The sequence below is a fragment of the Erpetoichthys calabaricus genome, chromosome 1 (assembly GCF_900747795.2).
Source record: "Erpetoichthys calabaricus chromosome 1, fErpCal1.3, whole genome shotgun sequence".
Lineage (NCBI taxonomy): Eukaryota > Metazoa > Chordata > Cladistia > Polypteriformes > Polypteridae > Erpetoichthys > Erpetoichthys calabaricus.
The window spans coordinates 278,648,355-278,674,031 of NC_041394.2; the positions used below are offsets into that span (position 1 = coordinate 278,648,355).

Below are 25,677 nucleotides of genomic sequence, written 5' to 3' on the forward strand. Positions count from 1 at the left end.
CAAAATCTCATTACAACTAAATATTTTTTAGGTCCCTGGCAGTTTGTTGTAACATAATTTTACCTGTATACTGTTGCCAAAGAACTTCCATCAGCATTTCGAGACATATTTTGAAAGGGACTTCACTAAAAATCATGCATGTTGAAGGCAGCTGAACTGATACAGACAGAGTCAATTTAAAGAAAAAGTACAGACGTTTATTTGTTTTTTCCATTGCAGCAGATAAGAGCACTGATGTTACCAGTGTGGCTTAACTTAGTTTTTATCAGAGGTTTTGATGACTCTTTGAGTTTGTTGAACTGATTCATATGACAGACACAGCTGCAGCTAATCTCATTTTCAGTTGTTTGGTTGGATCTTAGGATAAAGTAGGAATAAATTTGGCTCACACTGGCTATTCCTAGTGCATCGCCATTGTGTGGGAGAATAAAAGCAGGGGTTGTTGCCAAATTCCAAGAAAAAGCACAATTAAATGGAAGTAAAGATTTTTTGTGCATTTCATTGTATTGTAAACTAGGAGTAGTTATGCAGCAAATCACTTAAAATGGATCATGTCATGAGTGTTATCAAAACTGTGAATTTTATCCATACAAAATGACTGTTTTTTTACTTTGCTGGCAGTTTGATACTTTGCTGAGTGAGCATAATGTTCACCATAGCCTCTCTATCACACAGAGGTAGGATAGTTAAGCCTGGGAGTTGTTCTCAAGTGTTTTTAAGAAATACACATGGGAATCAAAATTTTCATGAATCTAAAAGGGAAAATGGTGACAATAACACGATTTTTTTCTACAGCACATTTTTAAGCACTGGATGTAGCTCAAAGTGCTTTACAATAGTTCAAACAAATGGTTTCAAAACAAAAAAAGCAAATTAAAATTAGCTAAGAATAATAATGAATAAATAACAATAGACATACAGTATGTAAATAATTCTACTTGTGTGTGTATGGAGCAGTCTTCTCTGCTCACGCTTACCCACAGCCACTAAATGGCGCATGTGTGCACTTTAAAAATTTTTCAGCGCTTGCTACGAAACACCTGTGTGCAGCAACGACGTTGTGATAATGACAAAGATGAAGGGACATAATGTCAAAACAAAGCAATCCCCACAGTATAGCAACATGCAAGTGAAACACCTCAGCATAGGAGAGCAAGGCTGAAGTTTTCTAAGAAACATTGTCTATCTGGAGGTATTTTCTTAAGGCAAATATTAATAGGATATGCCAGCAGTACAGCTAAGATATGGCATCACCAGTGTCGTCTTAATGATAAAAAAAAAAACAAAATCTGCAGTAGTTCCAAGGCCAATAGCCCAGCCAGTCCCCATGTTCAAACAGGAAAGTCATGTTTTTTTTTTTGTTTTGTTTTGTTAGTAAATGGTAAAAACAGTCAAGCAAGTCCTAGTTTGATCAGCTGATCACGTGTACTTTCAGAACAGTGATGGCAATAATAAGATGTTTGCTGCTTATCTTACAAATGAGCTAGTTCTAAAGTTGGTTGTCTGGAATTGGATTTGATATGAAAGATTAGATGTTGAATGGACTAATGCAAAATGCAGTTTGCAAATGTTTGTAAAAAGACAAGTTTATTTTTAAGTTTATTTCAGCACTTTAAACAGAAACAGAAGAATGGCACCTGTGTGAAAAAGCACAGGACAAAGAGGGAGCATATCCCCTACTTATAGTTTCCATAGGACCGCACAAAGCATGCCTCCCAATTATATATCCAAGTAGACAATGTGCTTACATTAACAGTAGAATTACCAACGCCTACGTAAAAACTTGTAAATCCAGCCCACCTTAAATCCCTTCGCACCACTCCGTCAGTGTCTTTTGTCCTGTAAATGTGCCGGTAAAGACAAGCAGCCTGCTATTCCATCCCCCAACTGCCGCAGAATGTGCACAAAATTCTCCCAATTCCAGCCTTCATTATCTGGGAGTGAAGTGCTGGAGTTTTAGAAGGGAAATAACAGATCATTATTTGGAACACATGCATTTCATATGTGTTCCGTTTCTACAATAATCTGTGTAAACACATCATTAAAACAGAAACGTTTTTCATATTTTAGTAATAAATGACAAAATGTAGGCATAAACTATATAATGTGTGAAGCCTCAAGTCCAAAGATCAAATAAACACTTTCACAATAGGTTCAAGGACAATACAACAGCTTCCGTGGCGTAGCGGTAAGAATTGCTGACTTGTAATCAATAGTCCCCGCTTCGATCCTGACTGCCTCCTATATTTACCGTTTTAATGATGTGTTTACACAGATTATTGTAGAAATGGAACACACGTTAAATGCATGTGTTCCAAATAACGATCTATTATTTCCACTCTAAAACTCCAGCACTTCACTCCCAGATAATCAAGGCATGAGCTGGAAGAACTTTGTGCATGTTCTGCGGCAGTGGGGTGATGAGATAGCAGGCTGCTTGTCTTTATCGGCACATTTACAGGACAAAAGATGCTGACGGAGAAGTGTGAAGGGATTTAAGGTGGGCCGGATTTACGAGTTTTTTCATAGGTTTTGGTAATTCTAGTGTTAAGAGTGGAGCATGACTTGTCTGAGGCCACGGGAAGAATACGTCTACTTACACTTCAGTGGTGGCCATGATGTTTTTTTTGATGATTGCAGAGGACAATCATAGGACAATGGTGCCCACTTGAAGGGGAAGTACATTGATGTGAATGCCATATGCTGCCTACATCCTAAATTTAGTGGTTGCAGATTCATGCTACCTTCTTTAGACATCTGCAAAAGCTTTGTAGCTTCTTTTCAGTTGCACCTCAAAGGTTGACTGACTTCATGAATTATGCAAATGTCACAATATATGTTTGCATTGTGCAAGACTGGGCACCATGGCAAAACTTTGCCTAGGGCCACAAAATGGTTAGTGCTAGCTCTGCCTATAGTTATAGTAGAGGTAAAAAGCTGGCTGGTGTGCTCTGTAAGCTAAAGAAAACAAAAAGCAATGTGCAAGGGACATACAAGGAAAAGTAGTGATAGCTGCAAAAAAAAGAAAACTGCAGGAGTTTAATGAATGGTTTCTGTAAGTGATGTGAAAGGCCCTGAGGAGGCTGCTGACAAGAAAATAAAGGCTGCAAATGTTAAAAAAAAGAAAATTACAGAAAAGTCTGCAGTTTTTCTTATTGGCAATAAAAATATGTATGTTTTTGAATCTTTACAAAAGATACAGGTATGTCCTCAGTTTACAAAATGTGGACAACCTACTCATTTTTTGTTTTTCCTCAAAGGGTAGTTGAAAGTGATAAAATATATTTAGATTGTGGATCATCCTTAATTTAAAAAAAAAAAAAAATCAAGGTTTTATTTTTTTGCTTTATCACCCAGCCCCAGTTGGGTATCCACTTTCATTCAAGCATCACAAGTGGCAACAACGTGCTTTGTTCAGATGGTAGTAGAGCAAGATTGGCAGTACAGCATTACTGGAAAAGTAAAGATTAATAGGTTTACACAAGATACCAAGCAGAAATGATTTACCAGCGTTTGTGTGTCTGCTTACACCCCTTCAGCGATATCTTTTACAGGTTGCAAAACTTTACACTGGCTGTTACAGACTGAAATCAAGGGCTTCTTCTTGACACTGACACATGACACTGCCAGATCTAAACACTAGTGTGGTGAATTGCTCGCATACTGAAGTGACTTTAACTGCAGGTGGAAATCCCATTTTACTTTATGGTGCCAAGCAGAGTTGCGCTTCGGTACAGCAGTCTATTAGGCAGCGAAAGCGCTGTGAAGAAACTGTTTGTTGTTACGGTTCTGCCTTTGTCCAGCAGTCATGGGATGTTGTATCTTTAATTGCCAGTACAATAAATAGTTCTGAGCAGGCATCAATCACAGTACCAACTGTGGTCATCGCTGCTCTTGTGAAAAGAATGGAGATAAAAGGCATCAACTCGGAGAGGGAGAGGCAAGTTCGTTGTACCACATGAATGTCACTGAGAGAATAAAACTTAATAATAATAAAAAATCGCTAACTTGTACAAGTAGCCAAAATTTACTGTGGGTGTTACAGACTCACATCAAATGTATGTTTTTATTAATTATTATATTATAGTAGTAATAATAATAGAAGCTCACTACTGAAAACATGGAGCGCCAGAACTCGAACCTGCAACCTTTCGATTATGAGGCAGCAGCACATACCTCTGCACCATCCAGGAACACGTATGAGCTTTCTGTCGATTGACATTTGAGCTTGGGTTTGTAACTCCTTGACAGCAACATGTAAATTGAATGATTTTTTCTTTTTTTACTTTTGGTTATATTCTTGAATAAAAGCACACATGTTTATTTGATATTTGGACTAAAGTCTTCACACATTATACACTTCACGTCATTATTAGCATAACATGGAAAAAGTTTCTGCTTTAGGTATGTTTTCAGCATTTCTTGCCTCGCATTTATTTCCTTACATCCTACACATACCCAGATCTTTGTAGACACAGAACACACATGAAAAGCATGTGTTCCAAATAACAAATATACTGTATTATTTACCCTATACAACTCCAGGCAGCTCACATCTAGATAAGGAGCCTTGGCTTGAGCTGGGAGAACTTTTTGCCCGAGTTGAGCTCTATCAAGGGGCAGGATGGGACAACCGGTTGCTTGCTGCTTGCTCTGGTCGACACATTTACAAAACAAAAGATTTTGATGGATAGGTGTGAAGGAATTTAACGTGGGCTAGGATTACAAGTTTTTTGTAGGCGTCAGGGATTCTAGTATTAAAGCCAAAAGATTTAAGGTATTCAGGAAAGTTTTGTAGCTTTGGCTCATTTATTCATGTTTTAGTTCAGTTTTTTCACTAGCAGTGAATGTGCAGTAACTGACAAAATATTGAAATTATTTATTTAGTTATTTATTAAAAACTCAGGCAGGATGAAGCTTGTCAGTGTGCATTTATTTTCTTCTCATAAGAAGAGACCTTTGGCCAGCTGTTTTGCAGGTGGAATGGTTCCTGAACTGAGGCAGAAAATCATATTTATAATCACTTTCTTATTAGAATAGGATTACATAACACATAATATAAAGTTAACATTTTACTGATTGATCTTTTCAGAAGCATGATTTAATCATGCTGCACAATACTTAATTGATTTGCTTATTTGCTGATTACCAGCTGTTCGCGTTATCTTCTTTATTCTAAAGGGTTAAAGCCCAGACTGTGCACGTGCAGTTTAACAATGTTTAGCATCCACTCTTATCTGGCACAATATAGTTTACAAAGACATTACATTTTAATTTTATAATTTATAGAAACATTACATACTAACCTTACAGTGTACAGAGACATTACATGTTAACTTTGCAATTTCTTAGCAGGGTATTCCACTACAATAAAGTATGCTATCACTCCCATTAAGGCAAAAACACTAAAATTTTCTTCTACACTGCTCAAGGGGCTTTAGCAATATATTTATTTGTATGTTTAGAAAAATAAAGTTTAGCAGTACAAAGTGATACATTATTCTATTCATACTGATTGTCCAGCTAAGATGATTATACTTTGGTATGTATTCAGTGACAATTAATTGGATTAATGATCTTGGCGCCCTTATGTAAGATTTTTGAACAGTGTGGTCCATATCTCCAAATGAGTCACCCCTGGTTTAGATTTGGGTCCAGATTTTGATACTGATGAGCACAGCATTCTGTTTCACAAGATTTCAAATTTAGTGTGCACTGTTAAGGACTGTTTTTAAGTTGCTTATTTCATACTTGCCAAGTCTGTTGGTGTTGCGTCATCATTTTCTGTCTAGAATTACATATGGTCATTAATTGCTATTGATCATTTCTTTTTTCTCTCTGTTTCTTCCTTAAGGAGATCTCATTTGTTTACTGGCTCATTTACTTCACATTCACTTGTTTTAGTTAGAGTGGTAATACATTGAGATGACTACTTACTGTAGCCTGCTACTAGTAATATATAGGTGGTCGCAGGCTAGTTGAAATATATACAATGTTGATTGTACTAAAGCTTGCGCAATGATGTTGAGTCAAATAGTATGCAGTGTGAGCAGGATTAAGAATTACTTTTCTTTGCTTGCATTGCAGTTTCTTTTCCATCCACAAGCTGGAGTAGAGAGCTGTTATTCAAATTAAGCATGTTCATTCTTGTACTTGTGTCACCTGCTTGTGATGGAACCTGTCTGTGACAACAGAAGGAATTATGTACACACACTCACTGTATTGGTATAATTTGTTTCTCACATTTAAGGACCCTTGGCCAGCTGCATTTGTTTTTTAAGTTATTTATCTGTATAGATGATAAAGTACAACTACTTTTATAGGGTTAAAACAAGTTCATGCTTGATGAGATCAGCGAACTCACTTTTACTCATCCACACTTCTACGTGAAACACAGTCTTCACCTTTACACTCCTTGGAGAATATTTTCAAAATTATGATTTTAGTGGTTAGAAGTCCATAACAAATAGTCAGAAGTCACACAGACCTGCACAAGCCACTGAGCGCAAGCAATGGACAGACACGCCAAAACACGATAATCACGCACATTTATTTAGGACATCGTCTCCCAACATGTGTGTCATGGCTTCCCTGGACTAAAAACCTTAATGTGCAACAAATTGTAACGATCAACGTAGAGCAGGATGGCCAAGGTGCTGACAACTGTGCAAATAAGAACTGCTTTCTAAGTACACTTGCTGGGGTTAGGGCAGGCAGAGTCTAGCTGTAGGTTTGCAGGGATAATGTATAGACTCTCCACAGAGAGCGTATATGAGTCAAGAACCTAAAAATCTGAAGAAATTTGATGTCGGAAACATCACATCCAGAAGATGTACAGAGGTAGTTGACTGGGGAGTCTAATTAATTCAGCCTTAAGTGTGTGCTACAGGATGGGCTAATGTTTTCTCCAGGGTTGGGTCCAGTCCATCATTCAACACACAGACACACACTGTTGTATCAATATTAAAAATTTTTACTTTGATGCTGATGTGGTGGCTCTAAGGCTAAGGATCTGCACTGGTATCCTGAAGGTTGCCGGTTCGAATTCCCGTCACTGCCAAAAGAGATCCTACTCTGCTGGGCCCTTGAGCAAGACCCTTAACCTGTAATTGCTCCAGGGGCGCTGTACAATGGCTGACCCTGCGCTCTAACCCCAAGGGGTATGCGAAAACTAACAAATTTCTAATACGAGAAATCGTATAAGATGAAATAAAGAACAAAAAAAAAAATATATTGGCTTTTCTACTCCAACAATTCAGGTCCTTGCCCATTTGTGCATTTTGTCACAGTAAAATGTAGAGTTGTACCCTCCTTCAACTTTTTTCCAGGAGCCCCCCTCCTCTCTGCCCCCATTGCTCACTCTTCATCTTCTTTTTCTTTCAGCTGCTCCCGTTAGGGGTCAACACAGCGGATCATCTTCTTCCATATCTTTATGTCCTCTGCATCTTGTTCTGTTACACCCATCACCTGCATGTCCTCTCTCACCACATCCATAAACCTTCTCTTAGGCTTTCCTCTTTTTCTCTTGCCTGGCAACTCTATCCTTAGCATCCTTCTCCCAATCTACTCAGCATCTCTCCTCTGCACATGTCCAAACCAACGCAATCTCGCCTCTCTGACTTTGTCTCCCAACCGTCCAACTTGAGCTGACCCTCTAATGTACTCATTTCTAATCCTGTCCATCCTCGCCACACCCAGTGCAAATCTTTGCATCTTTAACTCTGCTACCTCCAGCTCTGTCTCCTACTTTCTGGTCAGTGCTACCGTCTCCAACCCATATAACATAGCTGGTCTCACTACCGTCCTGTAGACTTTCCCTTTCACTCTTGCTGATATCCATCTGTCACAAATCACTCCTGACACTCTTCTCCACCCATTCCACCCTACCTGCACTCTTTTTCACCTCTTCCACAATCCCCATTACTTTGTACTGTTGATCCCAAGTATTTAAACTCCACCTTCTCCAACTCTACTCCTTGCATCCTCACCATTCCACTGAGTACCCTCTCATTTACACATATGTATTCTGTCTTGTTCCTACTGACCTTCATTCCTTCTCTCCAGAGCATATCTCCACCTCTCCTGGGCCTCCTTAACCTGCTCCCTACTATCGCTACAGATCACAATGTCATCAGCAAACATCATAGTCCACGAGGATTCCTGTCTAGTCTCGTCTGTCAACCTGTCCATCACCACTGCAAATAAGAAAGGGCTCAGAGCCGATCCCTGATGTAATCCCATCTCCACGTTGAATTCATCCGTCGCTCCTACCGCAGACCTCACCACGGTCACACTTTCCTCGTACATAACATGTACAACTCTTACATACTTCTCTGCTGCTCCCGACTTCCTCATACAATACCACAACTCCTCTCGAGGCACCCTGTCAAATGCTTTCTCCAGGACCACAAAGACACAATGCAACTCCTTCTGGCCTTCTCTATACTTCTCCATCAACACCCTCAGAGCAAACATCACATCTGTGGTGCTCTTTCTTGGCACCATACTGCTGCTCACTAATCATCACCTCACTTCTTAACCTAGCTTCCACTACTCTTTCCCATAACTTCATCCTGTGGCTCATCAATTTTATCCCCCTGTAGTTACTACACTCCTGCACATCCCCCTTATTCTTAAACATTGGCACCAGTACACTACTTCTCCACTACTCAGGCACCTTCTCACTTTCCAAGATTCCATTAAATATTCTAGTTAAAAACTCGACTGCCATCTTTCCTAAACACCTCCATGCTTCCACAGGTATGTCATCTGGACCAACGGCTTTTCCATTCTTCATTCTCTTCATAGCTGTCCTTACTTCCTCCTTGCTAATCCATTGCACTTCCTGATTCACTGTCTCCACATCATCCAACCTCTTCTGTCTGTTGTTTTCTTCATTCATCAGCCTCTCAAAGTACTCTTTCCATCTGTTCAACACACTCTCCTCGTTTGTGAGTATGTTTCCATCTTTATCCTTTATTACCCTAACCTGCTGTACATCTTTCTCAGCTCGGTTCCTCTGTCTAGCCAATCGGTAAAGGTTCTTTTCTCCCTCCTTAGTGTCTAGCCTCTCATACAACTCATCATATTCCTTTTCTTTAGCCTTCACCACCTCTCTCTTCACCTTGCGCCTTTTCTCCTTGTACTCTTGTCTACTTTCTGCATCTCTCTTTCTATCCCACATCTTCTTTGCCATCCTCTTCTCCTGTATTTCCCCATTCCACCACCAGGTCTCCTTTTCCTCCTCCTTCTGTCCAGATGCCACGCCAAGTACCCTTCTTGCTGTCACCCTTACTACATCTTCTGTAGTTTCCCAACTGTCTGGTAATTCACTACCACCCAGTGCCTGTCTCACCTTCTCCCTAAACTCAACCTTGCAGTCTTCCTTTTTCAACTTCCAATAAACATCAGCTATTGACCCGGTGGATGGGTGGAATATGGACTGTCAGGACATGATGTGCATGAAAAAGAAAACGGTTTCTTATGTTAATGAGAGTGCTTCAGAAATGGCTGTTGTCTGTATTATACAGTAAATTCCAGTTCTAGTGATAGTGAAGCGTACGAATTTGATGACTTTGCTCATACGATAAACTCTTTATGCCTCCTTTGAATGTGCATGGTATAACTAGAGCTTTGGGTGACTTTGAAAGCCGCCTTTCACTGATCTCTACAGAGGGCAAAACAGAGTTACCAGATACAGGTATTCTGACACTAATTAGGTGCCAGAATAATGTGTTTATTAATTTTCCTGTCCTCTCCTCTCTCTTGCAAAATAGATGGCTGATGAGTCAGAATAATGGCAGCACGGTGACGAAGTGGTAGTTCTGGTGGTTTGCGTTCTTGGTGTTCCCTTTGTGGAATTTGCATGTTCTCCCTGTTTCTGTGTGGCTTTGCACTGATTTCCTCTCACAGAACAAACACAAATTGGCCATAGTATGTGGTTAGCTAGAAAATATTTAATATCCCTGAGCACTATTGTCCTGTATGAACGTTTGTTTACTGTTTCAGTTGTTAATAAAAAAAAGAGCATCCCTTGAACAAACCAAAACTGTTGTGCTTAACCATTTGGCTGAATTAACAGTAAAAATATCAATGATGGCTTATTTTTTTAATCTTCAGATCATTTTAAAGACAGTATTATTGAAAGATCCACTCAAAGTGCTAGAATAATTTGCATTGTAATATGACTCAATATAAAAAGTAATAACTTATTTTGAGCTGTTAACAGATTAGTGTTTCATTCTTTAGTTATTTCTGTTAAACAAAACTTTCAATAAACTAACTGGAATAATGTATATGCCAAGACAATCCTTATATATAATTTGATAGTATCCGTATGTATGACGATGTATGGTGTTCACTTCAATACCTCGACACAATACAAGTTAGAACCATGCAATGGGACTCTGCCTCTGTAGTTAGAACATAACGTGGCAAACGCGGATGCAATATTGCATGATTGGCTAAGAATGTTTAAATGATACAGTGACGCCGCTGTACGGCCGAGTATAGTAAGTCGGTATTGGTTCGAGCAGATAACAGTAAGGTTTGGTTGGTTTTTGGAACGTTGGTTTGGTGGGGCGTACTTTCCAGGACTAACATCATCGACTGACTTAAACACTTCGACAGCTCCGGAACCGTAAGTAATTTAGAACGTATCGCCATTTGCTTGGTATGTCGAAATCTATCTTTGGACAGTTCGGTTTTGGCATCCGTTCTTCTGACATCTATTGGCAAACTGAGTAATGACGGCTGGGTATTTAACAATGGTCATTATTTAAATTTTAGCCGATCTCAGATCTAAAATGACCACACCAACATAATTATTACTCCGACTCTGATTAGAGTTATAAGGAGTTATTATTATTATTAATACGGTTTATTTTGAAAATTTGTTTGCCGGAAAAAATCAAATGAGGTGCGCCGAAGAGCTGAGTTCATGTCTCGCAGCCCCGTTTAAACAGGAACCTCTTCATTACATCGGCCGAAAAGGTCTATTTTAAACACAAATCAGTGCCATTGATAACAAAATCATTTCAAGGACTTAAAAAACAAATAATTCTTTGCAGAGAAAGTATGGATTTCACAAATGTAGAATTTGTAGCCCAATTCGATCGGGCTCCTAGTCGCTATGTTTCTTTAAATTGCCAAGAGATGGCGGAAGTGTCCAAGTATGAGAAGGCCGACCATTGACATAGAATTACTAAACGCTACATGACCAGCACCATCGTACGTCAACGTCGCTGCCACATTGTGAGTGGCACTGCTGTGGAGTGAAGTAATGGATAGAGATGCCTCACGCATGTGCTGCTTGGGATTGTACAAACCGCTGTACGCTTCAAATCAGATCCCAGGGGATTACATTTCATAGGTGAGGCTGAACAATTCTTTTGGTTATATTTCGCCATTAGAAAATCCCATTTTATAATCTTAGCACTCAAGGTCACCTTATAATAAAATTAAACAACATTAGTAAAATTAAAACAAGAGAATGATAAATCATACATCAATAATTAGCAAACAAACAACAGCATTTATTTATTCAAAGTGCTTTACATGCTGAAAAAAAGAGAAAAAAGACAAAGTAAGAATTAAAATAAGACAACACTAATTAACATAGAATAAGAGTAAGGTCTGATGGCCAGGGAGGACAGAAAAAACAAAAAAAAACTCCAGATGGCTGGAGAAAAAAATAAAATCTGCAGGTGTTCCAGACCATGAGACCGCCCAGCCCCCTCTGGGCATTCTACCTAACATAAATGAACAGTACTCTTTGTATTTAGGGTTCTCATGGAAGGACTTGATGATGATGGTCATGTAGACTTCTGTCTTTTAATCCATCAATGTAGGAACATCATGGTGCTTTGATTAGGTGGTGGTGGCGCAGGTTGCCACCACAGAAAACCGGGAAAAGAAACAGAAGAGAGAGCAGGAGTTAGTACGGATTTTAGAGCCAGCATGAATAGTTATGCTAATTAACCAAATATACAGAGCATCAGGATTAAACTAAAATAAAATTATGAGAAAACCATGTTAAATTAATGAGTTTTAATTTTTTTTTTTTTTTTTTTAAGTGCTCCACTGTATTAGCCTGGTGAATTCCTGTTGGCAAGCTACTCCAGATTTTAGGTGCATAACAGCAGAAGGCTGCGTCACCACTTCTTTTAAGTTTAGCTCTTGGAATTCTAAGGAGACACTCATTTGTGGATCTAAGGTTACGATTTGGAATATAAGGTGTCAGACATTCCGTTATATAAGATGGAGCGAGATTATTTAAGGCTTTGTAAACAATAAGCAGTATTTTAAAGTCAATTCTGAATGACACAGATAACCTGTGTAGTGACATCAAAACTGGAGAAATGTGTTCGGATTTTCTTTTCCTAGTTAAGATTCTAGCAGCTGCATTCTGCACTAGTTGCAAACGATTTATGTTTTTTTTGGGTAGTCCTGAGATGAGTGCGTTACAGTAATCTAGTCGACTGAAAACAAAAGCGTGAACTAATTTCTCAGCATCTTTCAATGATATAAGAGGTCTAACTTTTGCTATGTTTCTTAAGTGAAAAAATGCTGTCCTAGTGATCTGATTAATATGCGATTTAAAATTCAGGTTACAGTCAACAGTTACCCCTAAATTCTTTACCTCCGTCTTGACTTTTAATCCTAATGCATCAAGTTTGTTTCTAATAACCTCATTATATCCATTATTTCCAATCACTAAAGTTTCTGTTTTCTCTTTATTTAGCTTTAGAAAATTACTATTCATCCATTTAGAAACACAAGTTAGACACTGTGTTAGTGAAACGAGTTGGGGTCATCAGGTGCTATTGATAAATACAGCTGCTTGTCATCAGCATAGCTGTGGTAGCTCGCATTATGCCCTGAAATAATCTGACCTAACAGAAGCATGTAGATCGAAAAGAGCAGCGGACCCAGGATAGAGCCTTGTGGAACATCATATAGAATATCATGTGTCTTTGAGTTGTAATTACCACAACTAACAAAGAATTTTCTAACAGCCAGGTAGGATTCAAACCAGTTTAAGACACTGCCAGAGAGGCCCACCCATTGACTAAGGCGATTTCTAAGAATATCGTGATCAATGGTGTCAAATGCGGCACTAAGATCTAAGAGGATGAGAACAGATGAATGGCCTCTGTCTGCATTTACCTGCAAGTCATTTACTACTTTAACGAGTGCAGTTTCTGTGCTGTGATTTGTTCTAAAACCTGACTAAAACTTACAAAGAATAGCATGTTTATTGAGGTGGTCATTTAGCTGCATAATGATTGCCTTTCTAAAATTTTACTTAAGAAAGGCAGGTTAGAAATGGGTCTAAAATTTTCAAAAGCAGAGGGGTCAAGATTATTTTTCTTGAGTAGGAGTTTAACTACAGCGGTCTTAAGACAGACAAACAAAGATAACTGCCAGTAACAGTGCAAAATTCACAGTTGGTATGCCAGTTTGAAAAGAAAAGTTTTGAGGGCAGTTTTAAAATGTGTTATTGAATCGAGCTGACGTATATGAGCTGGAAGAGAATTCCCAAGTTCAGGAGCACTATGAGAGACGCTTGAGCTCCCATAGAACAGAGTCTGACGTGTGGTACAGAAAGTAGAGCTGCAGATGAGGATCTGAGTGAGCGAGAGGGGTGTCAGTCTGTAGGAGATCAGTCAGGTTGTGGAGAGCTTTAAATGTTACGAGCAGTATTTTGTATTGTATTCTGTAGTTAACAGGGAGCCAGTGAAGCTGAAAGAGAATTGGTGTAATATGTTCAGTGGATTTAGAACGGCAGGTTATTATCCTGGCAGCAGAATATTGAAGAAGTCGTAAGCGATGGATAAGTTTTTGTGGGATGCCAGATAGAATAGCATTACAGTAATCTATACGTGAGGTGACTCGGCATTAATCAATACTTCAGTACTGTGTTGTGTAAGAACAGGACGAACTCTAGAAATGTTTCGGAGATGGAAGAAGGCAGTCCGCGAAATGTTACATATATGGGAGGAATTATTTAATAATAATAATAATAAATATTATTATTATTAGTATTATTTAATGATTGCCTTTATTAGTGTATAAATGGATATAAATACATTTAAACGATTCGCCAAAATCTGTTGTATGTAAACGATACTGTTTTATACGTTATTGTTTTTTCATCAGAAAACCCAGTTTCCACGTCTACGTGTATTAGTTTAAATGGCACTTTTACCACTCGCAATAGGGTGGATGCGCTGATGTATCGTGTCGACTGGGCAACACAGTGAATGCGGTGTCTGTCTATATATGTCTATGATTTGTTCGCTTTCCGACGTAGTGTAAATAAAGTAAATTCATTTCAATGTGGTGCGTATTCCGTACGTAATACCATGTAACACATTATAATTCTCCTGCTTTACGCGAATATACCCTTGCCACCGAAAAAAGACGTACAATTCCACGGTCCACTTCAGATGCCAGAGAAAAGTCTATTTCAAGAGCGTCTCAAACGCCACAGCACACACAATCCAAATTGGATGAACTTACAATAAAATGTGAATCAGAAAACTGTTTGTTCTATTTCTATGTTCTATTTCTTTCATTTGGGAAATTCACCAGTTATAGATTCCCGGGCAACGCCGGGTACTCCTGCTAGTTGGTTATTAAAATGGTTTTGCATTAGGAAGTAATCACTAAGTTACTTCTGCTTTAGAGAAAAATATGAATATGCTTGAAGGAAATTCAGTTAACTATGATTCAAATTTTTAACCATGCAGTTAAATTGCAAATAATTTCTCCAATCAAACAGCAGCCCTAATTTTAAATTTCACATTATTCCTAATGATTACCAGTTTCAATTCAAATGAATACACTTTCCTTTAAAATTGTGTTTTGCAATGACCATTAACAAAAGCCAGATCACTAGGAAAAGCAGGAATGTTTTACTCCTGGGCAATTGTGTGTAGCATGTTTTAAGAGTTAGCAGCTCCAGTGACGTAATAGTAATGTTATTAGTTATTTGACTGATGCCTTTATCCAAAGCAACTCACAATATTAGAGATACAAATGGTAATATTTCTTTTGTTTTTCCTGTTGGAGCCAAGGCAGATGAAGTGACTTGCTTAATGTTGTTAGCAGGATTTGAAACCATAACCTCTGGTTTTGAAGTCCTAGGTCCAAAGCCTTAACCACTACAACACACTGCTGGTAATATTAGCCTCTGTTAAAAAATACAAATATAGTATACAGAATAATACTTAGTCACATAGTACTTCTGATACATCTGAATTGTGACACTACAAGTTGAACGATTACAGTTCACAAATGATCAGTCACATCATTGTGCTCACAAAGCGTGCAAAGATCTATTTTTGAACTAATTTCATAATAGAGTAAAACTGGCAATAATGCAGCATGTGTTTTGTGTTTTGGCTTTTTATTTATTTATTTTAATAATAATTGTGTGCTGAAATTCTTCTCCCTTGAACACAGTTCATTTCTAGACAACTTTTGTTGTCTTTCTTCTCAACATGTGTTGGTATTATGCTGTATTGTGACCATTATGAGCCACTGTTACATAGTTTTTACTCATGTTTTTCTCACATATTATTGTGTCTAATGGAGTAATTTGTCTACTTGCAGAGACATAACCCTTGTTTCAAAGCCATTGCAGTATATGGGGTGCATCAGAGTACAGTGATCCCTCCTCGATCGCGGAGGCTGCGTTCCAGAACCCCCCGCGAAAGGTGAAAATCCGCGAAGTAAAAAACCATATGTTTATATGGTTATTTTTATATATTTTAAGCCCTTATAAACTCTCCCACACTTTTATAAACATTTCCCGCAGTTATACAGCATAAACCCTTTATATTCTCTTAGATATTAGGAAAGATTCGTTGAAATTATGTATGTAATAACACTGTTTATATACTACGCACAAACATATGTATCGTATATCATTGAGGAGTTTTATTTAATATGTAATACAGTTTTAAACACATTGTAATAATACATATTTCAACAAATAATTTTATATTTACTGTATATAGAGTGTTGCACTCGTTTTACTTACTTACCCAGTTATATTAGATATATTATGATTATTCCTTTAGTATTAGTATAGTTCTAATATACGAACACTGCAGTCATGCGCCATTTGCATTCTGGTAATGTTTACATTCTCAGCTGATTTTGGCTGGTAACACCGCCAATTGCTGCCAGTTGTAAAATGGTACAGTTCATTCGGAACATAATTTATTACTGGTATTATTATTTTTAAGAAAAATTTAGTTTATTGATTAGGTAATATAAAAATAAATGAAAAATCTACAACATGTAAATATAAATAAAACCTAAATGATGTTTTAAAGATATTGAGCGTCTCTGATATCATATATGTTGCAGCCATTACAGTAGACAGGCCCCCAGCAATAAATACATTTAATGGAAGAAAAATTGTATAAAATGTGTGTACTGTTACACTAAACGTACGTACCTGTACAAAGTACGTAGAAAATTAGTTATGGGTTCTCGCGAACATCGAAACACGTTGATGCTGAATGAGCGAGACAAGTCTCCGTCACTGAGCCAATCAGCACCCAGGAACTTAACCACGTGCTCTGATTGGGTAGCTTCTCAGCCATCCGCCAATAGCCTCCCTTGTTGGAAATCAACTGGGCAAACCAACTGAGCAAGCATGTACCAGAAATAAAAAGACCCATTGTCTGCAGAAACCGCGAACCAGCGAAAAATCCATGATATATATTTAGATATGCTTACATATAAAATCCGCGATAAAATGAAGCCGCGAAAGTCGAAGTGTGATATAGCAAGGGATTACTGTATATCTTACTTGTATTTTTTCACTTCCCAGTACGTTTTAGATCCTTCACCACCAAAGAAGTTAGGATCCATTTCTTGAAAGGTAGTGTCTTTTGTCAAGGATTAGTTTGACTGTTTTCTGTCACACATATGTATTAGTGGCATGGCACCCAATTGTAGTTCTCAGTAATAACTGATATATGTATGTCAGTGTGATATATGCTTAAGTCCCTCCCCACCCCCCCCCCTTTTTTTTTTTTTTTTTTTTTTTTTAATACACATATATACGGTACACAGATATAGCATGCATCTGTATACTATTTTGTAAGCATTATTCAAAATAATGTTAAAACTTTAAGGCAAGGCTCATTTAATATAAAGCCAGTGACACTTTACATGACTTCAAGTGGTAGAATATGCCACACATGCCGACCACCGTTACTGTTCTTGTCTCTGGATGTCATTTACCTGACTGAAAACTGTTGGATATGTCCAGTTTAGCAACTGCATGCAAACGTTCCAGCACCATTGTGCTTACCAATTTTTTGAAATTTCAAATGCAACTGCAATCACTACCTTTTTTTTTTTTCTTTTTTTGTTTATCTCTTTTTTTGTGGTATGTAAAACATGCAAAATCAGACAGACAAGCTTCTTTTTATTTGTTAGGTCTAAAATACCTCCATTCATTATTCCTCATCGCCGAATCACTTACATGATACTGTACTTCCAGATGAGCATTCATTGGTTGTCAGCTGTCATAACAAATAGAGCCCTACCCTATGGCTAATGATGAAATTGCAGAATGCATCAGACTTGCTAAGATTATGTAAATAAAGGACACAATTGAAAATCTCTGGAAAAGTCATCTATTGTGACATTGCCTTTCGGCAGTTAGGAAAGACTTTTGATATACAGTATAAGAAACAGTTTTCTGGGTTAATTTGTTTCCTTGCACAATTCACTTACAATGAATTAGTATTGTTGTTTTTTTTTTTTAATACAATACTTTTCAGAGCTGACTTCATTGGCAAGCACGTTGATCAAGTTCTTGTCATATGTAAAGTTTCATTATTTATATCTTATTTTGTTGTTTTGAATATTTTTTTTAACAACTTCAGCTTTCGGAAATGGTATTTTTCCAAAATTACAAGATCCATTCCATTGAATCATCAACTTTTTTTTGAACATTTGTAATAGTTCTCTGATTGCAATTGAACATGTAATTTGCAGATTTACGCAATTTGTAGCACTTGGGGAAATTTGAATAATTAAGTTGGTGACGTTTTGGGTACACCATAGTGGGTCAATAAGAACAGAGTTATTGTTTGGCTATAAGATCTGTTTTCATCAAAATAATTTATTTTTGTAAGGAAAGGGTGTTTGTGTGACCTTGCATACATATGTTTGCATATACTTTTGTGTGTATTTTTCTAATTATAGCATGGTGTATTGTGCTTTTTTTTATTTAAAATTAATGTACAGGTACGAATCCTCAAGAGACGCAACTCGAGATGACATGAAGAGCAAGTTTTCCTTAACAATGGCTTTTGTTGAAGACTACTTAAAGTGTGTTTTGGGACAGCCATTACCTTTTGGTGATAGACAGAAAAATGAGCTTACATTTGAGGTACTTTTGAATTCTTACTTTTAAGTAATGGTTCCTTTGGCTTTTTCTGGTAGCAAAATAGTTTTAGCGTGTGATATAGTGCAAATTAGTAGACTGACCAAAACAGATTTTTTTAATGTTAATACAAAACTGAAGGTGCAAAAGTGTTCCTGAAAATGAAAGCACATTTTTTTAGTACATGTCAAAATCTAAATGCAACTAAAAGCTATATAAGAATTGCATTTCATTGCCTGCAAGAAAAGAGAATAATGGGAATATAAAAATATTCTGTGTACAGTAGAGTTCTAGCAGCCAACTCTAGAGAAAAATACTTGGCTTGAAGTTTACAGGTATACGTGATTTCTTAATTAGAAAATATAAATCTTGCTAATTTTTTTTTTTTTAGATGTTTATTCCTTGTTTTATTTTTATGTAGTGGGTTCCAAATGTTGATTCAGGCCTTAAGGTTATTGTTTGCCTTGATTCAAATAAACTTAATTAATTTTTTTTAATGAAATCTTTTTTCTAAGTACTTTATTCGTAATTTTTTAGGTAAAATTACCTTCATTTACTGGCTGCTTCATTTCTTAACACTTCATAATTTTATTTTCTGACCTCTTGAAACAGAAACAAGGAGAAGTCCCAAGGGTGACTCTCCAGGAGGAATATATTTATGGGTGAAATTTATAGAAGAATTTGTATTTACTTGAATTGAATTCAATTGAAATTTACATATTTCAGTGGATTAAGGCTCACAGCTAAAACAAAGTGTAACTTTCAGTTAAACATTTTATACATTATTTTTGCACAGTAAAAAATGGAAAACCCTGAATGCATACCTGTTGTGAATATTGCCCCTAAACTAAAATTTCTAAGTGTTTTATTTAAAAGCACAGTTGAAGCATTTTTAAACAAATTTCAAAACCATGTGTACAGTAAAAGCTAGTTAGGTCAGAGTGTGAAATAATTTTGCTGTTAATTCAAAAACATATACTTATTTGTTAGTTTGCAATAAAGGTGTTTATGGTTTCAATTTTCTTGTTTTACACAATGTGTGAGTATGTAAATGTGACTGTTCAGGTAGAGTGCTTTAGGGTGACACTGATGCTCTTTGAAGTTTGAAAAATATATGCCTGAAGAATTTCAGAAAAGTTGACACACTTTGGTTGTTAATGCTTTTACATTTTTTGGTTGTTAATATCTTTTACATTTTTGTCAGAAAATAACAAGAATTTTGATATTAAAAATAAGATAACTAACAACAGTTTTCTTTTATTTTAGGTGGTTCACTTAGCTCGTAACCTAGTCTATTTTGGGTTCTATAACTTTAGTGATTTGATCAATTTGACAAGAACGCTGCTTGAAATTCTCGACACTGCACAGCGTCCTGACTATCGAAATGCAGGTGGCATTATTCATGTTTATGATGAAGGTAAGGTGACCATGCTAACGTATGAATTTATAAACCACATACTGTATTAACAAAAACAGATCAGTTAAAAATATTATTTTCAGTGCTTTTGATAAGATCTCTTCAAAGCGGTCTAAATTAATTACAACTATAACACAGAATATTTGGTTGCAGAAGTATTTGCCACCTTCAATGTAACACACCTTAATCATCACCAGTGCTGTCAATTGGTTTTAGAAGTCACAAAATAAGTTAAAATTTGGATCACATGTCTGTAGTGAAGTGGTTTTAATTGATGGTAGTGTAAATGTACCTTTATCTGCAATGTCCAACTTAAGTTAAGTTGGTATCATGGCCTAACCTACATAATGACAAAAGGGCAATCTCTGAAAAGGTGGCTGAAAAGTCAGTAGATAGATACAAGAAAATATTCAAGTTGAATATCCCTTGAAATAAAGTTAATTCAATCATTAGGAAATTGAAAGAGTAAAGCAGAGCTGTAAACCTGCCTAGAACATGCCTTCCACAAAAACTAAGTAATTGTGCAAGAAGACTAGTGAGGGAGGCCACCAAGATGCCATTGATAACTGAAGTTACAAGCTGCAGTGGCTGTTCACCAATTGCTTTACCAGTCTCCACTTTTATGCAAGAGTGGCAAAGAGAGAGAGAAAAAAAAAACACTCAGCTAGAGTTTGCCAGAAGGCACTTGTGTGACTCTAATGTCCGCTGAAAGAACTATGAGACTATATAATTGAGCTTTCTGGCCATCAAGAATAAATACTTGGTTTGAAATGAGACTGTGTTTTGAAGATATTCATACTTGTAATATTTTAAACTTTTAAGCCACATTTAGTTTTATAATTAGTATGTTTATATAGTCAAAAGTATTAAAAAAAAAAAAAAATCTGATATTTTCTGGTGACTCGGTGAATGAAGCTTAATTTTTTAATTGCATGCATTTCTCAACCACACCATTGGCTGTGCTGTCTCTCAACCCCAAAAGAGAAGTTAAGACTCATCCCATTTTAGCCATTGCAAGTTTTTGATTGTCCCATAACAATGGCTATGCAAGTCTTTGGTAACCCCCTTATTTTAGCATGAGTTCGGTGCATGACACTATTGTGGTGACCATGAACATAAGAAACAAAAGTGTAGTCCTTTACATAAATAGTTTTCTGAACTTGCATGAGATAAACTGTTTTTGCCCTAGAATGCATTATTTTATCTGGTTCTGTGTTCCAAGGAAGCATACAAATCCCAGTGTTCAACTTGATGCGCTAGTGATACAAGTGATTTAATCAAAGTTACTCAGTCATGCAAAAGGTCTTATCTGGGTACTTGCTTTTTCATGAATGCTTACATAATGTACAAAAAAAGAGTTGTATTCAGTTGACATCTTATTGTACAGTCAGTATGAGATACTGGAACTGTTTGTTGCATAAATGGGAGAATGGAACAGAATATTGGATACATTATTTTTTTTTATCTAGGTACTGTCAAATACAAGTCATACTTAATTGAAAAATCTCTGCCTAATAGCATAAATTATTTGTTTTGAATTACAGTCCTTAGTTAACAACAAAATAAATACCTTCAAATTGTCTATATTTATACACTAATTTAACTAATGTAAATTTTGAATATTGTTAAGCCAGAGGTTTTATCATTTGTCTATTGATTATTTAACATTACCATACATTTCTGTTTTAAGGCAACAATGTAATGAGAACAATACAGGATGTGGGGGAAATGATGACTCAAATGGTTCTTAGTCAAGGAGCTATACTTTCCTTTGGTGTACCTGATGCTACTTCTGCTTCTTGTGCTGCTGATAGTGAAGGAATGATGGTTATGGACACTAAGCTAAAAATCATTGAAATATTACAGGTAACTATAAATTATAAAGCTAGTGGTCAATTCTTACAATAGAAATTTTATATATTCTACTATGACACTTCAGTGGTTGGTGAGTTTGGGCTATTTTAATTACTTGTCTGGAGTTGAGAGAACACAAACCTTACTCATTGTGCTATAAGATTTCTATTTGTTGTTTATTCTTCTAAAGAATCTGAACATTTTACTTATGTATTCCCTGGTTTTACTGTTGTACTGGAGCTGATTTTTACCAAACTTAAAAATACTTAAGTGGTGACCTCCTCACAATTTATTACAATAATAAATAATACATCAAAAAAGAAGCAAAAAAAAAAATACTGTTGAGATCACAAAGAGCATTTATTCAGATAGTCTATATATATAAAATCCCTGTGTGCGTCCAGGTGTCCGTGTGTGGGCGTCTTCTGGTGAAGTGCGCATGCGTGGGGCACAGTGCAACGCGCGATATTACTGTCAGAGAAAGTTAGAGGCGTTTTACGGAAATACAACCCAGTATTACTGCGAGAGGAAATTAAAGGTACACAATACAGTGACGCATATTACAGCCACATACCAGTATTACTGTCAGAGGAGATTAAAGGCATATTACCGACGCGCATGCCTGTATTACCGGCAGAGAAAATTAAAGGTATATTACGGACGTACAAGCCAGTGGACATACAAGACGGCATCCTTCAATAAGGGCGCGCACAAAAAGGCGAGCCTCAAAAGGGCAACCTCAATTGGGCGCAGCGAATAAAGGTGCACGTAAATAAAGTTCTGCACCTTTGTTGCTCTTCACATATTCCAGAGCCATTTGAACTAAATTATCGATAAACGCCTTTATTCGCCACGCTCAATTGAGGTCGCCCTTTTGAAGCTCGCCTTTTTCTGCGCGCCCTTATTGAATAGAGCCATACAAGACAGTATTACTGTCACAGAAAATTAAAGACACACAATACACGGCGGCAGCCCACGAAGAACGGTCAGCTCAGCAAGTAAACATCAACAAAAGAAAGGCTGAAAGAAAGAAAAATACGACCAACAAAAAGAATGAGGTCAAAGTCCCTTGCCATTTAATATAGACTGTTCCTACTAATGTTTATGTACTACTGTTCTAGCTCCCGTTATTGTAACGGGCTAAATGACTAGTAAGGCTATAATTGATTGAGTGGCAACAGTGGTGGTTATTGTAGCTACATTTGTCTGGTTTCCAAAAATTCAGTATCTCATGGGGTTCAGGTAATGAGTGGGACTCATTATGAATTTTAAAATTAACATTAAACATTCAAAGATTAGCTCTTAAACAGTTATGGATAAATGTTGTTTGATTTTACTTCATTAAATAACACAAATAGGGAGTACAGCAAGCAAAACAATATTTAGAAAGTGATCATATGATAATTCTGTAATATAATAGTGTAACTTATTTTTTCCAGTTTGTCCTGAATGTGCGACTGGACTATAGAATAACATACTTGCTCTCAATTTTCAAGAGGGATTATGGCAGTGCAGATTTAACTGACAATTCAATGTCATTTGCTGATATTTCAGCTGTGCCAGGTAAGTAAATAAAATGTTTTAATTTTAAGGATAATACATTGTTTCATTTTTTCCAGTACTAATTGCCTGTGTTTCTAATTTAGTTTCTTTAGTGCAACCAGCTGAAAATGATGAAATTGCAAGACAAGCAGAAAAAATGTTTGATGAGAGGTATGTTAATTGTCCTGTATGATATCTTGGCTCTGTGTTCCAAAGGTAAAAAAATGTTTTTGTCTACTTCATCTTTGTTTTCCTCCTTTAGTTTAAGAAATGTTTCCTAGATGATCGCATGCTCTTTTTTCCAGAGTGTCATGTACTTTAATGTGTTTTTCCTTTCAGCATTATAATCCTACTTTTTCTTTAAATAAATATATCGCAAAATAACCTCCCTCTGTTACTGAGTATTGCAGTCCAGTTTGGAGTTATATCAGTATTGGAAGCTAGGCAGAAAACATGCATTTCTATGTATGTTAGGTTTTAGATTTGAAATTGACTTGGACAATGATCATTCCTTATCAAAATAGCATGGGAAAAAAGCAGATCATCCTCCATTTACTTTTCACAAAATTATTTTGTTAAACTATTAATTAGTTTATTTTCCGTTCATTTTTTAATTATACCCTCTTTGAAAAGATTGACAATAAAGTTAAAAGGATTTTTATCAGTTTGGATTTTATAATTTCAATTAAAAATATAAATCAAAAGTCAAATTAATTTAATTTATGGGTTCTGCAATGGTACATAAACGGGGAAAAAATAACATTTATTTATATAGCATGTTTTCATACAACTGATGTAGCTCAAAGTGCTTTACAAGATGAAGAAAGAAAAAAGAAAAATATAGAAAAATAAAATTAGGCAATACTAATTAACAAAGAATAATGTAATGTCCAATGGCCAGGGAGGACAGAAAAAAATGAACCAAAAAAAAAACTGCTGGAGTAGAAAACAAAATCTGCCTGGGTTCCGAGGCCATGAGACCACCCAGCCCCCACTAGGCATTCTATCTAACATAAATGATCTAAATCAGTCCTCATGGTTTTCAGGCTTCACATGGAAGAATTAGACGATGATGGTCATGTGGACCCCTGGCCTTCAATCCATCAATGTAGGGCTTGCACGGTGCTTTGATCAGGTGGTGGTGGTGCAGATGACCACCACAGAAAACCAGAAAAAGAACAATAGACAAAGTAGGGGTTAGTACAGATTTTAGAGCCATGAAAAAAAAGACAATTAAATGCATATACAAAATATCAGGGTTACACTAAAATGAAGCTATGAGAAAGCCATGTTAAGTGTTTTTTTATCAGTTTTTTAAAGTGCTCCAATGTATTAGCCTGGCAAATTTCTATCGGTAAGCTATTCCAGATTTTAGGTGCATAACAACAGAAGGCTGCCTCACCACTTCTAAGTTTAGCTGTTGGAATTATAAGCAGACACTCATTTGAAGATCTAAGGTTATGGTTTAGAGTGTAAGGTTAAAGACATTTTGAAATATAGGATGGAGCAAGATTATTTAAGGCTTTGTAAATGGTACGGGTAACCAATGTAGTAACATCAAAACTGGAGAGATGTGCTCAGGTTTTGTTTTCCTAGTTAAGATTCTGGCAGATGCATTCTGCACTAGTTTCAATTGATTAATGTATTTTTTGGGTAGTCCCAAGAGGAGTGTGTTACAAAAATCTAGTCGACTGAAAACAAAAGCGTGAACCAATTTTTCAGCATTTTGCAAAGTTATAAGGGATCTAACTTTTGTTATATTTCTTAAGTGAAAAAATGCTGTCCTAGTAATATGACCTAAATTTGAAATCACATATTAAAAAGAGTCAGTAATTACCCCTAAATTCTTTACCTCTGTCTTGACTTTTATGCCTAATACATCAAGTGTATTTCTAATACCCTCATTATATCCATTTTTGCCAATCACTAAGATTTCCAATTTCTCCTTATTTAGTTTGAGAAAATTATTACTCATCCATTTAGAAACACAAGTAAGACACTGGGTCAGTGAACCAAGAGAATTGGGGTCATCAGGCACTATTGATAAATACAGTTGTGTGTCATCGGCATAGCTATGGTAGCTTACATTATGCCTTGAGATAATCTGACCTAATGGAAGCATGTATATTGAAAAGAGCAGTGGACCCACTAGTGCTAGTGTTTGTATTAAAGAAAATAAAATTTTTCATTTTTAATTTTATGAACGATGCATTGCTATTGGGAAAGCAAAAATCCTTGGAAATGTACAGTACATAACCAAATTAAGATTTCAGCAGTTAAATACCATCCATCCATCCTTCCATCCATTGTCTCCCTCTTATCCGAGGTCGGGTCGCGGGGGAAGCAGCTTGAGCAGAGATGCCCAGACTTCCCTCTCCCCGGCCACTTCTTCTAGCTCTTCCGGGAGAATCCCAAGGCGTTCCCAGGCCAGTCGAGAGACATAGTC

The 25,677-nt window shown here is 36.6% G+C and overlaps 1 protein-coding gene across 4 annotated transcripts in view; it reads left to right on the forward strand.

Moving 5' to 3' along the window:
• Positions 1-25,677, forward strand: part of itpr2 (inositol 1,4,5-trisphosphate receptor, type 2) — a 1,448,083-nt gene that overhangs the window by 261,890 nt on the left and 1,160,516 nt on the right. For all 4 annotated transcript variants that reach the window (XR_007935422.1, XM_051929951.1, XM_051929945.1 and 1 more), the window contains 5 exons: positions 18,280-18,424; positions 19,685-19,835; positions 21,526-21,701; positions 23,129-23,252; positions 23,336-23,402. Coding sequence is in view for 3 of the 4 variants with exons in the window: in XM_051929951.1 (XP_051785911.1) it covers positions 18,280-18,424; positions 19,685-19,835; positions 21,526-21,701; positions 23,129-23,252; positions 23,336-23,402 (663 nt within the window). In the remaining variant the exon portion in view is untranslated. The remainder of the gene's footprint in view (positions 1-18,279; positions 18,425-19,684; positions 19,836-21,525; positions 21,702-23,128; positions 23,253-23,335; positions 23,403-25,677) is intronic.